General features: G+C 44.9%; 1 protein-coding gene across 6 annotated transcripts in view; it reads right to left on the bottom strand.

Annotated features, from left to right (window-relative positions):
* Positions 1-15,686, bottom strand: part of LRRFIP1 (LRR binding FLII interacting protein 1) — a 159,734-nt gene that overhangs the window by 41,241 nt on the left and 102,807 nt on the right. The window contains exons 7-12 of one of the 6 annotated variants that reach the window (XM_064383392.1): positions 14,511-14,549; positions 10,470-10,529; positions 8,675-8,737; positions 6,117-6,194; positions 4,724-4,768; positions 3,231-3,296 (exon numbers count right to left, since the gene is read on the bottom strand). The exons of 4 other annotated variants lie outside the window; for them this stretch is intronic. In XM_064383392.1, coding sequence (XP_064239462.1) covers positions 3,231-3,296; positions 4,724-4,768; positions 6,117-6,194; positions 8,675-8,737; positions 10,470-10,529; positions 14,511-14,549 — 351 coding nt within the window. The remainder of the gene's footprint in view (positions 1-3,230; positions 3,297-4,723; positions 4,769-6,116; positions 6,195-8,674; positions 8,738-10,469; positions 10,530-14,510; positions 14,550-15,686) is intronic. One more of the 6 variants, XM_064383393.1, reaches the window with a different exon arrangement.

Genomic DNA, 15,686 nt, shown 5'->3' with positions numbered 1-15,686 from the left:
GTTTTGCTTCTCCACTATCTTTCCAAGTGGAAGCAAAATGAGACGTAGGGTTAATACGAAATCATGAACGGCTTTTTAAGTGGCCAGATTACCTTCTACCTGGGTGGTTGCTATGTACACATCTGTCTATCCGTTTATCTGAACTTTCTCACTTCTGGTGAAGGAGAACACCAGCAGCTGGATTACCTGGAAGCTACGGCCTCTGGACTTTGATTTGTACTCATATTTGCTAGTCTTAGGTACATTTTCGTGTCATCACAAACATTCTCATATTCTTCTTGAGCAAGGCATGGTGGGGCAGGAGCAGGATTTGAACACTATTTAGGATCCCAACGCGTCCCGAGGAGCATCTTCAAGAAAGACCCACGCAGCACCCTGCAGAGAGCCCCGCCACTGGTGACGGCCCCTCCACTCCAGCCTCTGGACACCCTGGACTGTGCCGGGCACAGACCACTCTGCTGGGGACCTGGGGGGAGTGCCTGGCTTGCGAATTAAAAGGAAGCCCAGATCTTCAGGGCTGCTCCTGATCTCATCTCAAACACCATCTCTTAGTTTGCTTCCTCACCAGGGCTAGTGACCAGGTGAGGCCTGGCAAACTCAAGAAATACTTGTTGAATGAATGAATGATTTCAACTGTGGACTAAAATAACCATCACGTGTCAACTGAAGGCATTAAATATTTTACAAGATGGGCAAGTTCCCCAGACCCATCTTACCTCTATTTTCTTTGATAAATGTTTACTATATACTTACACTCAGGTGTAAGACGTCATTTAAGATATACAGATAATACTGCTGTGTATACACCACACGTACAGCATCAATGCCACATTCGAGTTATATAAGAAAATCACCAGTATTACTAGCCTCACTTTTTGGCTTTACTGTTGAAAATAAAGGAAAACACTTGATGTCAGCACTGAAAAGCAGAAGGACTTTGCCTGAGGGTTGACTGATGTGAGAGAGAGGAAAACCTCATCCTGAAGACAAACCCGACTCCATTCTATGCCACTCATGCCTGCTTTACGCTACAAACACACAGCGAATTCTTGTGAATAGAGCTTACTGCCCATCCAAGGTTCCCTAGGCAAAAACAGCTCACAAACCCTCCAACGCCACCTCATCATGCAGAAAAGAATAATGTCAAAGCCTGTATCGCCATGGTCCACGTGCACCTTATGTTTAGGGTTCTGTGGCTAACGTGCAGCTAATTTAAGTCAGAAAGCTTTAAGTCTGAATCGCGGCTCCGTCTCTCATTGGCCCTGGGGTTGTGGAAATTCCTTAGTCTGTCGTCTGTGACATGACAGTAAGGACATGGACCCCACAGAGGAGCTGAGACTAAGAAAGGGAGGGTGTGTTCGGCTTCTTCTCTATTTTCACTTTCTGCCAGAAACAACTTCCTCGGCTCTTGGATGAGATGACGCTGCTGGTGATGACTATGTCCCAGCTGTGTCACAACACTGAAGAAAGTCACCTCATACTCAGGGGCTGCGCGGGGGCAATTCCTGGTCCTCCAGGGGCACGGCAAGTCCTCCATAGCGGGACCAGGGCTGGCTGTGCAGTCCTGGGGGCAGCCTGGACCCTGAGGTCATGGCCACATGGGGCTGCGACCTCAGGCCTGGGTGCTGGGGCTGCTCTGGACACTGTCCTGGGCTGCAACCTCCCTACACGCTGGACTGAGAGCTGGGGTGCTCTCTCCCGAGTCCCGCCTGTAAACATAAGGAATGGAGTATCCACTTGCAGGGGAACTGTGAGGGTTCCACCAAAGCACGGGAGAGGCTGGGAGCTCAGGAACTTCCTCATCCCTTCCCTCCTCCTCACGATGCTAATTTGCTGCCCATTTAGGCAGCTGTGCTGCCAAGATGACCTTCTGTTTTCTTAACTCTCTCAGGCCATCACTTCCGGGCAATTCCTGCGGGGGCTAAAAGCACAGAAATCTCTGTTCGCCAAAGAGCAATGAGGGCCAAGGATCCAGGGCTGATGACCCCAAAGCCATCTCAAAGGTGACACAGTGGCATCTAGAGACATGAGGAGCCTCTGTCCTGCCAGATCTTACAATCTCTGCTGAGGCCACCAGAAAGCCACCTGGTGCTTGGGGAAAATTTAAAGAATTAGTATGCCCCCTCTTTTCTGAGAAAAGAAAATTATTTAGTTGTGCGTTATCCATCACATCATAGGCAGGGCTATTTCAGTCTTCATGCATGGTTTATGAGCTTTCTAATGGCCTACGAAAATGTTTACAAACCAGGAAGAATATGTAATCCAGTGGGCTGCAAAATACTGAAAACTTACATAATGTGAAAATTGATAAATGCATAATTAGTTGTCGACAAAAACTAATGCCATGTCAACTATTAGATTTAATATTTATAAATGACATTTTAAAGAAAACTGTAGGTGAGACTGGCTTACATCTTAAGAATTCATGAATATTCATGACGTCTGGACAAAAGCGGAGTGAGCCATAAAACTAGATTTAGCCAAGTGAGTAGCTGATTAACTTCAAAAGCAAAATTATAAAAGCATTTCAAGTATTTCTTAGTAAATCATTCAATTTCCTGGAGGGCTTGAAGGCATTTTTATAGGACTGGGGAGGAGCCTCTGAATACAGACGCATCCCCCGCCAGGCAGCGCTGAACGCTCCATCCCACAGGTCCCTGGGACAGGCACATCCACGGACTCCATCTCATTTTCCCACCTTGTTGCTTTCCTCATTCGTTCATTCACAAATGTCTATTGTGCACCTGCTACACCTTTACTCTCATAGCTGAGTCTATCATTATTTCAAACTGAAGAAGGGTAGAAAGACAGCAAAATAAAAACAGGGAGTTAAATATGTGTGACATTTTAAGTTTCAAAATTTGTTCCTCTTCCTCAATTATTCAGAGACGAAAGTGAGGTGTGGCCTGTCAAACTGCCCTTTTCTCCTTTCATTAATTGAAGACCATTTCACGACCTGTTAGTGTTGTTGGCGTGCTGCAAAGAGGGCAGGTGAAAGTCAACGCAGGTTAGTCCCCCTGATGAGTACGGACATGAAACTAACAACCGGAGGTTTCGCGATTCACGTTATTCCTGACCTTCATTACATGGAAAGCGGCGGTGAACCCAGTGAAGCGGTGCTTCCTCCTGAGGACGGCCAGTCACCCCCCACAGCGGGACCCTGCCCAGCGCGCATCCCCAGGCCATGCAGCAGGCAGCGGGGAAAGGGGGTATCACCGAAAGCGCCTTACAGCACGGGAGCCGCAGGCGCCGCCCCCTCGAGCCCCACCGAGGCCGCCTTCATCCAACACAGACGCCTGCAACCAAAAGGGACTGTCAGGATGGGGCGCTCTTCCCTTCGCCAGGAGTGCCCAGGCAGCACTGAAAATGTAAGCTGTGAAAAACTGACACGTGCCAGAACGTGGCCTGAAAACATGCAGGGGAGGCTCAGAACCACCTTTCCAGCTCCTCAAAGGGCTGCGGAGCGCGGCAAGTGCAGGAATCAGGAGAGAGAGGTTTTAGTCAATACCAAGTGGCGTGCAGTGTAATCTCCGATAGACCAATCTATTGTTCTGAAAAGCACCCCATGCTAAGTAAACACGTGTTAATCCAGATTAAAATGAGCAGATAAGTCTAACATCCTCAGTTTTGTCATGGCATTCTCAAACTTGATGCTCAGAAAATTACTTTGATGTGAAGTGACTTTGGAATAAAGTATCAAATTATGTTAATTACAGTTTTAATGCTAAATATTTTATAACCCTTTAAAAGTTAGTAAGTAGAAGGAAGAATAACTGCTTAACTGGAAAAATGCTACTTAGTTAATCAGCGTGGGTCAACAGGAGCTTACAATGCCACAAATGGCGATGTCAGACTTTGCTCGGTGTAAAGGATCTTTTTTCTCCCTATTTTCCCTTGAGGACATACTGGTTTCCTCAGTCATTTATTAATGTATCTAATTCATAAGTATGCAGTCTGATGGAAATTCAGAAAGTTATTAATGGCCGGGTGTAGTGGCCCACACTTGTAATCCCAGCACTTTGGGAAGCCGAGGCAGGTGGATCACCTGAGGTCAGGAGTTTGAGACCAGCCTGGCCAACATGGTGAAACCTGTCTCTACTAAAAATAAAAAAATTAGCCAGGCATGGTAGTGCACACCTGTAATCCCAGCTACTTGGGAGGCTGAGGCAGGAGAATCACTTGAACCTGGGAGGCGGAGGTTGCAGTGAGCCGAGATCATGCCACTGCACTCCAGCCTGTGCAACAGAGGGAGACTCTGTCTCCAAAAAAAAAAGTTATTGACAAGACAATATAGCTACTTTGATTATTTAAGTTTCTTACATAGCATAAGTACTTATATTTAAAACTGGAAATTTCCAAAGTAACACAGTAACATGGATTAGCATCTGTCCAGGTTACCAAAGCATTAAAAAGCCACCTTTCTTTCTGCCAACAGGTAAAGGAAACACTGCTGTTGTTCCATGCCTGCCTAACAATCCCAGCAGACACAAGGCTTCCTGGAGATGGAGAAGGTTGGCAGCTACGGTCAGCAGTCGGGGGTGAGGGGGAGAAAACCCAGATCTGGGCAAAGGGGACAGACAATCCCCACGGGCACATGTAAGCTCCACGTGAAGGTGCACCTTCCCCCAGGGCTGCAAACAGGCACTTCCACAGCTCTGGGGCAGGGGGCGGTGCATGCACAGTGGGAGGGGGCGTGGGGCAGCGGGGTGGGTAGTGCACGCACCCAGTAACTCCCGGAAGGCCGGGCAGCGCTGTACAGACAGGAGGGCTGGAGGATGAAAGCAAACGGCAGGTTTTCAAAGCCTTGAAAAAACAGCAACAAATAATAGCGAAAGGCCCTCATGATAGTGTCAGCTATCACCACAGCCAACCGCCGGACAGCAGTTAGACAGAAAAAGCCAACTGATCGAGGCCCCGTGTTTTCTGTAAATTTGATAGATGGAAATCCAACGTTTACAAGAAGGACAAATGAGATGATTTTTGACTTTAAAACAGTAAACTTCCCAGCATCTTTGAAATCTGGTCATTTCTAGTCTTTTCAGGCATGCCTGGAAGAAGGGTTGGGGGATGAGACAGAATGGTGACAAGGTCAACACACCAACAGCAACAAAACCCACAGCTCAGAATCCAAGGTTAATGACACACTTGGCAGTGTTCAATATGTAAACGTCCACACGTGAAGACGGGGAGGAAGCGTGTTTATTTCTATCCGAGGGGCCCAGTGACAGTCTTCAAGACACAGGGAGTAGCCGCAAGGCTGCCTCAGCTGGGAGGCACCAGCTATCTAGCCCTGTCAAAGGAGAATCCTGCCTAGCACTCACATCAGGGCGAGGCAGTGCTGGTGAGGGGACAGGCTGGGACACAAAGGCAGCTCACAGTGTGCAGAGACTGCACCATGGAACAGATTCTGGACTCACTTACAGGGCACACCTGAAAAAGTCAGGCAAGGTGCACAGCCAGGCAGTGATCACTCAGCAGCTCCAGCCAACATGCAAGGGAGAGGACAGTTCAACCTCCAAATAGGACCTGGACTTTCACCCCTGACACCGACTTCCTGGGATTAGAGCAAGATTCGATACCTGTATTTCATAGGCCAAAAACCCCAGGGCCAGACCTGATCCAACCTTGTAAAAACAGGAAGTAGCGGGGACACCGAGCCAGAGAAATAACACTGTTCTGTCCACTTCTCAGAGACCAAGGAGGCAGATTATGTACAAAAACCTTCCAAATTGCTTCCTGGACACATTTACAAGAGAAAAAATATTTTTTAAAAAAACAAATGAAACCCCAAATGGGGAACAATTGATGGAAAAGGAGGAGTGACCCAAGAGACCAATTTGCTGGACTCCAGTTTTCAAAAATATGCATTTAATAAAACCCTCCTTTTCCTTAAGTCTCCTTTTCTATATTAGGTTCCAAATTATTTGACAGGCATGTTTCTAAAAGACTGAGAAAAGTCTTAGCAAACTAGTTGAGCCAATTAAAACACGTGCTAAGCTTTGCTCTGTGACATTGTATGGAGGAGGCTGAAGTGTCCATGAGATTTAATCAGCAATTACAGTGATTCGCAGAAGGAAAAGGAAGGAGGGACAAAGTGGCATGAAAAGGAGACAGACCCAGTTTCCATTTGTGGCAGACAGGGGCGTGGGAGCCAGGCCACCACCGGGAAGGCCAAGGTTGGAGCTGGAGAGTCCCTGTAATCAGAGCAAATGGGCAGCAGAGAGGGGAGAGAGGCTCACACCCTCACCGCATCGCAAAGGTACATCTGTCCAGTGAGTTCAGAGACGATGACCTCATGCAAGCAAAACATAACGAGCACGCACTCTCGGGGAGGGAAAGAACGGGGGTCAGAAGGAAGTAAGACGGCTGCGCCAGGCGACTGACAAGCTAGGAGAGGGGGTCAAATTAGGACTTTCGAGTTTTCACACAGAAGAAAAGGATTAATTTTAATTGATATTAAATGCTGAAATAAATTTTAATTGATGTTAGGAAGTCATCAATATGACATTCCACAGTGATACCTTTCCATTGTGATATTTAAATAAATTAAACATGCCACGTATTGGGCAGGAATAGATGTCTACACAGCACGATTCCCAGGAAGGTTCTGTGGGCGGGTGAATACAGGAGTTCTTGGGCAGCAAATGATGGGCACACAGGGCCGCAGGTCGAGGTCTAATGCAGCCCTGATTGAATGGGTGAGCTCTCATCCTGATGTGTAGCCCCTTGGATGTGGGTTATTTTTCTTAAGTGGATTGAAGTGAGTTAGATGCAGACTGAACTTGGGTTAATAGTTCATATCCAAGGATGAGATCTTTATCGCTATCTTTATTTTAGAGCAAGTAACTCAGCTTATCAAAAATGAGTAGGAAATAAAGTTTTCTTAATGAACAAGTGCTCTCTGCAACAGCAAAATCTCCCCCGATTAAGAAAATGCAGAAAGCCTTTTTCAAGGTGTTAAACCCACCAATGCTTTGGTGTTCACAGCTGATCATATGTTGAGTCAAAACTCACCTACTGGGGGACAGAAGGGCCATCAGCTTCCAGTGGGGCAGGGATTTATTATAGACCAGGGGTCAATGGGAAGGGTTTAGAAAGCTGGCAAGCTGCAGGGGCCATGGAGCTGCCAGCAGCTTTTGCAGCCTCCCTGGGCACGAAGGGGTTGGACAAGGGCTGACAGAGGCAAGGAAGATGTGCCCTGGCAAGAAAAAGAGCCCCCACGAAGGGAAATGGAAATAGGGGCTGGAAGGCGGGGAGGGATGGGGAAGGGTCTGAGCTATTTCTTCTAGAAGCATTTTGATGAGGTCAGCGACTACATGGGAGCGGGTAAAGGAAACTGCAGAGGAACTGCATAGATTTCATTTTCTGATTTCAGCTGGGGAGCTGCTTCTGGAGTCACCAGGTCCACAGAAAGTCCCCAACAGCAGCACCCTGTGCTCAGTCGCGCAGAGCTTCTCCCAGGTTCTCACTGTTCTGCTCGGTCTCTATTCTGCTCAAATGGCTCCTTACCTTGAAAAGCTTTCCCTCCAGCCTCTACCTGGTTAGTTCCTATTCTTTTCATTTGCTCTTCCTATTTATTTATTTATTTATTTTGAGATGGAGTTTCTCTCGTCACCCAGGCGGAGTACAATGGTGCGATCTTGGCTTACCACAACCTCCGCCTCCCAGGTTCAAGTGATTCTCCTGTCTCAGCCTCCCGAGTTAGCTGGGATTACAGGCATGTGCCACGACTCCCAGCTAATTTTGTTTTTTGAGTAGACATGAGGTTTCTCCATGTTGGTTTTGCTGGTCTCAAACTCCCAACCTCAGGTGATCTGCTCACCCCGGCCTCTGAAAGTGCTGAGATTACAGGCGTGAGCCATGGTGCCTGACCCTTCCTATTTATTTTTTAAGGTTCAGTTCACATCCTCTGTTGTGATATTTCCTGGTGAAACCAGTGTCTCCCTCTCACTCTGTTTACTCATCTGTTCACTACTGTACTGGTGTCTGGGGGCAGTGGCTTCTGTTCTAGAAGTCAGTGCCTGGAGGGTGCCTCCCTCCCCTGTTTATCTTTGTGATTCCAGGGCCTGCTCAATTTTCCTACCTAAACTAGTCCCCTTATTTGGCTGAGTGAGTCTGAATCTAAACAAGCACCACGACCCTTAGCTGTTTGAGAGCTCTTCAACAACTTAGAAATTATGTTTATCAAGACCGGTGCACGTTTGTAGAGAGTGGGCAGGAACTCTGTTGCGTAAACATCTGGATTTGGACGGGACTGGGTTTTCATTCCAAGTCTAGTTCATGCCCAAGAAACGACCACAAAGGTTGCATCCGCTTCAAAGTAGTTCTGTTTTCAGAAACTCTCAAGCGTTCAGGAGCATTCTTCTTATTTTTTTCCTTTCGATTAATTCTAATTAGAAAATATACACAAAAACTCGTCTTTTCATGGCAGCCAGCTGAATGCCACAATTCACATACAAGCTGGTGTGGTCAAACGCAGCCCAGGGGAGTGCATCCGAGCGGAGGAGCGCATGTTAACTCCTGCCTCTCACGTCAGCAAAACAGCTCCCCAAACAAAAACCTGCCAAATAGACACTGAAAGGGAAAAGTCAGCTGAATCCACGCACACAGACTGCATGCTACAAAACCTGTGGTTTCTGAAGAGAGGATGTGAAAGATTTAAATGGAAACCAACCAGCTTCCCCTCCCTGGATGACGACAACGTGGAGAATCTGCTGTCACCGCTGTAGCTGGAATTCTGAGCACCAAAGAAGAAAACATGTTTAAGTGACAAGCACTTGCTTATGACTCCAAAAGCACCCGCCATCCCATTCAAAAGGCAAACGTGAAACAGCACAACGAGCTAATGCCGGGACCCCAGGAATGCTGGTTCAGCTAAAGAAGCAGGACACAAACCGTACAGCAGAGTTCTTAAGAACTAGAGATGCCACGCTGCATTTTCTGTTTCAGTGTTTCTGTCTTGGTGATGCCACGGGTGTATCTAGTACTATTTTTCAGTCTCACATCTCGAGCACGATTCGTGGTTACTGAGTTTCATGCTGCGATGTCAGTAACCTCCTAGTCTGAACTATCCTGGTTACTTAACTTCTTAGGTAAGTAAAATTCCATTTATTGCAAAATTTTCCGTTTTTCTTCAGCCCAGCATACCTGAGCGCTATAGCTCAGCCCTGGGGTGCTAGAAAGGCAGATGCAGCTGCTCCCACCCATCCAGCTGAGAACCCTTATCCACAGAGGGAAAATGCCCTGCAGGCCAACTTTACGTGTCTTGAGTGTATATTTTTAAAATGTCACATCCAGCTAGGTGCAGTGGCTCACACCTGTAATCCCAGCACTCCGAGAGGCTGAGGCAGGCAGATCACCTGAGGTCAGGAGTTTGAGACCAGCCTGGCCAACATGGTGAAACCCCATCTCTACTAAAAAATACAAAAAAATTAGGTGGGCATGATGGTGGGCACCTGTAATCCCAGCTACTTGGGAGGCGGAGGCAGGAGAATCACTTGAACCCGGGAGGCAGAGGTTGCAGTGAGCCGAGATCGCACCACTGCACTCCAGCCTGGGTGACAGAGCAAGACTCTTATCTCTAAATAAATAAATAAAGTACGTGCAATGCTAAATAGGTAAATAGGAATGAGAAAGCAAAGACTACTTGATCAGCTGGTTTCAGAAAGCTAAAGGCTGGTTTCGTTGGGGAGAGAGAGGGAGGTAAGGGTGGGGTCACTCATTTGAAGCCCAAAAGTATAATTTAAGTGTATAGTGGTATCTTCATATAACATAATTAAGATAAATGAAAATAAATTCTATTTTACATGATTAGGAATATTACTGAAAGAAAAAAATGAAGCAGTAAGAACACTGATAAATCCAAAGCCCTGTCAACCCCTGCCCGCCTCCCCAGTGCTCCGGCACTGGCACCTCTCTCTCTCCCCCGCCAGCATCACCCTTTCCTTCCACCAGCTCCTTTCCTGCCTCCCACCCCGTAACTGTGAACCTTCCAAGCATCTGCACTGTTTTCTTCTCCTCCTCCTCTCCAGAAAAACACAGGCTCTGGTACACATGCCTTTAAGGTAAACATTAAAACTACAAATGAGAGCTGTGAGAACTGCGAAAATATCGATTTAATATCTTTGAAAGCTGAGTACACTTAATACACACATTATACACACACCCAGGGCAATGCAATAACGAAGGAGCTAATCTTTAATTTTAGTTTTTTTTTAAAACTTAGAGATTCTTATCAATATCTATCCCTTACACTAACCATCAGAACACTGGAAGGCTAACATTCTCAGAATGTTTGGTAGTTGAAAAATATTATCTTTCATTCCATCATGTGCTAGGAAAAAAAAGACCCATTATAACATTTAAAAACAGCAAAGAAGCTAAATTTAAATTTAGCAATTGGTTTTTAGTTTTAGAAGCTTTGAAACAACCTGTTTGAATTTTGAGCCATGCAGATTTGCTATACTAACCCTGCCAGATCTTCTGTTCAGGGACTGTGATCCATACAACTCTCCATCATAACCATTTGTCTGTTTCAATGAAGAAAAGAGAAAAACTGACATCAGTACCCAAATGAATTCACAGGTACAAATCAGCAGGGACAAGCCAGCCAGGTATAAGGTGAGCTTTCTCGGTGGAGCGGATAATGACCAGCCCAGGATAGTACAAGTCCTAGCAGCCCCAGACTGCCTCCCTGTCCCCTGTCCACCCCACAGCTCAGGAGAGAACAGCACAGTCAAGCTACCCAAGTCAGCAGACTTCAGGTCACATGTCACTCTTGGTCTTAAAGGTACCAAGTCCCTCCACGGGTGGAGCATTGGGCTTGGTGTGGCCGTTTCCTCATCTCTGTTTCTGGTTTTATGGTGGCACTGTGGACATTCTGCTTGCAAGAAGCCACAGGCCAGGCTGGTGGGTAGTGATGTGGCCTGAGTCAATGAGCTTTCAGTTCCTGGTTCAGGGAGAGTCCTTGAAGATTACGGCACATTGTGAGACTATGGGCATAATTCAGAAGATTCAGAAATCATTTCTAGTCAATCTTTAATTAAACAGAAAAGTTCATTGTGAGGTATATCCTCTATAGTAGTTTTTCATTCATCCAGCCTTCCTACTTTATTTTTCAAAATGAAATCTGAACACATATTTAATAATTTCCTAATATGTCCTCCAGAATAAAGGAGAACGATTCTGTTAAGTGTATGCCTATCTTCCCTCTCTTCTCAGTTCCCAGCCCAATTTCCCTTAAGTCCAAGCATGGGCTTTCTAAAACTCTCTTAATTCATCTATAAGGAAATCTCCGCTGATTCAAAATAACAGCTGTGAAGCATCAGAGACAAAACCAGCTCTCGAGACAGAAAAAGGAGGAGGAGGAGTCTACACAACTGGTAAAAATCGAAGGAGACGCCACTGGGTCCTGGGCATGAGTCCAAATTCCAAACAGAAGCTCCATCATGTGACCTTAAGTAATTATTTAATCCACTTGAACATCCACTTTTCCGGCAGTGAAAATGTGCATAATAATAAATGCATTACAAAGCCATCGTGAGGATTAAACGAGATGAACATGAGTATCTCAAGCACCCAGAACAGTGCCCTCATGAAGCACGTGCTTACTGGGTGGACACGTGAATCCACATGGAAGGGGCCTGGCACATGGGAGGTGCTCAACCTGGTTCCTTATTTGGGGGCTGGGGGCTGTATAGCACATATTCTGAAGCCATGATATTAAAATATAAAAAAACCCTGAATTTCCAGATAGATTATAAATCTAGATTCATGAAACACTGACTATAAAACTATAGATTTATCTTTGCTACAACTCAAAACAAATCAAGAAATCAATTGGAAGTTTTGAAACAAAAGGAGTGAAGTCCTTCCACGTTAAATTTGAGTCTGAGTAACATTAAAACATTTCTGAAATAAATTTAATAGTAAAAATCTTTGGAGATTGGCAAGAGTTTTACTCAGACTAATTTCCTTTCATGTCTTCACCAACAAGATTATCTGACAAGAAAATGCATGTCAAGGACTTGCAAATTTTAGATCTCAATCCCTTATCTCTTCAGAAACTAGATTAACATAGTAATGAAGGCTAACCTTGATCAATTTTAGATGACTTTGACTTTACTAGTAAATGAGGAAGAGAAATGCATTACATAAGCAGGCCCTCTAGCTTGCCACCACTGCTTATGAAATACACCCCGCTGTAGAGGAACCCCATCCTGTGTGCTTTCTCTAGCTCAGCCTACAGCCACAGAGCAGAAGGTGGGGAAGTTGGAAGCATGACGGCATCCTCTCATTTGTCACCCTTCCACTTAGAGCCTTCCCCAAAAACACAGGAAAAACTGTTACTTTGCAGGAAATCCTGCAAAGCAATTTCCATGAGCAGGTCTGTGGTAATGGAATTCTGTAATAGGCGTCTATTCCTTGGCTATGTTCCTAGAATGTATTCCAAAATCTATAGGATCTTGTTGACTATCTCCATAGTGAAAAGTACTTTGACCTTCTTAAAAAACACCACTTACTTTCTCCTCTTGGATGGTGTTTTTCATGTTGTATTTAGATGGGTGGGGCTATTTTTACATGGCATAAGAGGGTAAGGGGCGTTGACAATTAACTGAACAATATTAGAACAAAATGTCTATAGACAGCATATTAACTTCATCTTAAGTCAGGCCTCTGAGGTTCAACAAGCTTCGCTCTATAGAATTCTTTCCCCAGCCCTCTAATGTGTGGTTTAAACAGTACACATGCTCATTCACTTTGCTGGTTCCATGCTCCAAGGCTGGGTCTCAGAGGCGAGTCTGCAGACCACCTGCTTCACGGCCACCTGGCATGCTTCTCACGAGCATGGGCCCCTGCCTAGGGAATCAGGATACCTAGAGGGAGGGCCCAGGAACATGCATTTTAACAAGCTCTCCAGAAACACCGCCATAAGAGAGAACAAAATAAAGAGACATACTAAGTTAGTATTTCCTAATACAGGATAAATAAGACACAAGGGTAAACGCCTATGGAAGCGGTAACTTGTGACTGGTCCGAATGCTAATGACTATCATGCGGTGGCATCAAAGCGTCTGTGATCCTCCCATGGGACCATGCAAAGTCCTTACCAACTTTTTGGATTAATAATGTTAGCTGTCTTTTCTACATGAGTCAAAACACAGAGCACATGTAAAGGGCATTAGAGATAAGGAAGGCAACGTCAAAACTCTTGAGTTCAATCCCTGATGCGTTCTATTTAATTTTAAAAAAGAATTAAGACTGAAAAAAATCCAAAATGCCTTCCTGACCAGTGCTAACATATACATTCATCATACTGGGGGCTAGCTCTTAAACAAAATGTACTTTGAATTTAATATAAAAGAGTAATAATCTAGAGATATGTTGCTAATACATTGGATTCCTTAAAGAACAGGAGAGGTGCTGGAGTTGCAGTGCCACAGAAATGCTCTCACTGACCAGAGCGACTTGAAGAGCTGGTAAGTAACAGACACAGTGAAGAGCACGTTCTGAATCTAATCACCTGTCTTTCTTTCTCCTGTCCTGACCCCGAGCTACTCACTCCAGCCTCTGCTCTATCTGCTAAGAGGAGAACGGCGGCCCCACAGGAGGCTCAGGGCACCAAACACGCTATGCAGATGTATGCTCCAATTTACTCATTATCATTGCAAACACAAAAATACGTTTCCAAAACAGGAAGTTACGAAATAATTGTGAAATGCACTGGAATAAATGAAGCACAAATGCTTTTAGGTAAAGTCCTTCTGGAGAAATAGTATATAATGTACCATAATAACTTTAATATCAAGTCACTTTAATGCTGAGCTGTGCTTTTCTGGGGAGAATTTTTTCTTCCTTGAAGTGTAACGTTGACAGAATTTTAGAAAGCATAAGGCACAGAAACTGCCAGAGAGATATAACAGTAATTCTGAGTTTAAGTCTAAAGCCTTAGTGTTTGTTACTGGAAGTGGGATCTTTCTCAAAGAAATGTCCAAAATGGGCAAAATGTCAGATTGTACTTCTGGCCAAAATGTCAGATTGTACATTCAATTTGAATGGATACAGATTGGAAAATAATGGATTTTTCATTAGGTAAAATGAGTTTGCATTTAATCTTTTAAAGGAAATTTAGAGGCTTTGGGAATTCTTGATCTGATTTGAGTTCCTTGAAGGCAGACACTATCTTTTGCATCTTGGTATGCACAGCTGCTAACACAAGGCGTGGCAAACAGCTGGTGCGCAAAGGCCATCTGGTGAGGGAGTGTTCATGCATGGATGCCTGGGTTCCTCCCTCCCACCAGGATCAGGGCTGCACCCCCAGGAGGAAGACTGCTCACTCCGTAGGGGGAGCCTGCCCTCCTGACTTCATAGGCCCCAGGCAAAAACTGGTAGACAAAGATGTCCTTGGCTTTTTAGAAAAGCACCCATGAGATTAGTGGAAAAACCACAGGTTATGATCTGTCACACCACACAGTTAAGCTCACACAGCAAAGTGTATCCGACCATCTCACCCAGGCGTAGGGACCCCCATACTCCAAGTCGGGCTGCGACTGTCAGAATAAAGATGGCAGAGAAAAACAACAGAAAAGAGAGTTGCTAAAAGTCAATTTAAAAAGCTCAGTGAAACACAAATACAAGCAATCTTTAAAATCTTAGCAAAAATGCATTTTTCCATAATCTCTAGGATCTCATGTGTATTTACAAAAAGAACGATGTCAGAACGGTAGCTACCACAGAATCCAGTAGCATTAAATATACTTCCATGGCAAAGGTTGCTGTAATTCATGAAGTCTGAAACAGTTTGGTAAACTCATTTCCTCCTCTACATAATATATTTTAGTTATATAGAGGAAAAGGTTAACAGATGCATCATCATCAATTTTTTTCAAAAAGGAAAATTAAAAACTTTTGATATCCCAAATCTAGATTTTTCTGGGGCGCCATCCATACAAATGTCAGGACAGTGTAAGTCACCTCCCCACATTTTTTAGGGTTTTTCATCTTTGCCAGTTAAATGAAAAGGCCTGTGTTTTCAGAGTCAATACATAAAAGATATGATGTCATAACTCAACAATGTAAAAAGTTCATAATATTAAAATACATAAAAACAGTAGAAATCAACTCTGGATAGAAATAGAGCGAAATGCGAGTCTTCATTCCAGGGAGTGCCCTGCTCCGTGGCACAGAGAAGCAGGCGCAGAGCCCAGGGCGCCCAGTGCACCTGAGCAGCAGGCACTGGCCTTGTTCCTAAGCACTGTGACCCCACGCAGACCTCTTTACCGCTCTGGGCTTGTTTGGTGCCTATAAACATTAGGAGGTCCGACTCTCACCTCCAGAATCCAAGTTCTTAAGTTCTGAGGAATCTATTTCTTCGGATCAGGTACATGATGGGAAATTGTCACGTGGCCCAAAACGAAAATCCCATCCATTTTTACCCCTCTTATTTAGTGTCCTGATGGTGAACCTCCTATGTGAAATTTCAGCTCTTAAAACAAATATACTTGATATCTTGGCAAAGAATGGTGTCCAGCAGAAAGACATAACTCATTTCTGGTTAAAAATCATTGAAAATGAAACGAATGCTAACACAGCATCATAATGCTCATTCACGTTGCAATTGTTTTCAACGCTCTAGGGTCAGGAGACCCTCTGAGAATCTGAAGAAAGTTAACATCCTTTTCCCAGGA

The sequence above is a fragment of the Aotus nancymaae genome, unplaced genomic scaffold (assembly GCF_030222135.1).
Source record: "Aotus nancymaae isolate 86718 unplaced genomic scaffold, 86718_ANA_hifiasm-v0.15.2.pri h1tg000031l, whole genome shotgun sequence".
Classification (NCBI taxonomy): domain Eukaryota; kingdom Metazoa; phylum Chordata; class Mammalia; order Primates; family Aotidae; genus Aotus; species Aotus nancymaae.
This window is presented reverse-complemented; position numbering and strand designations above follow the sequence as displayed.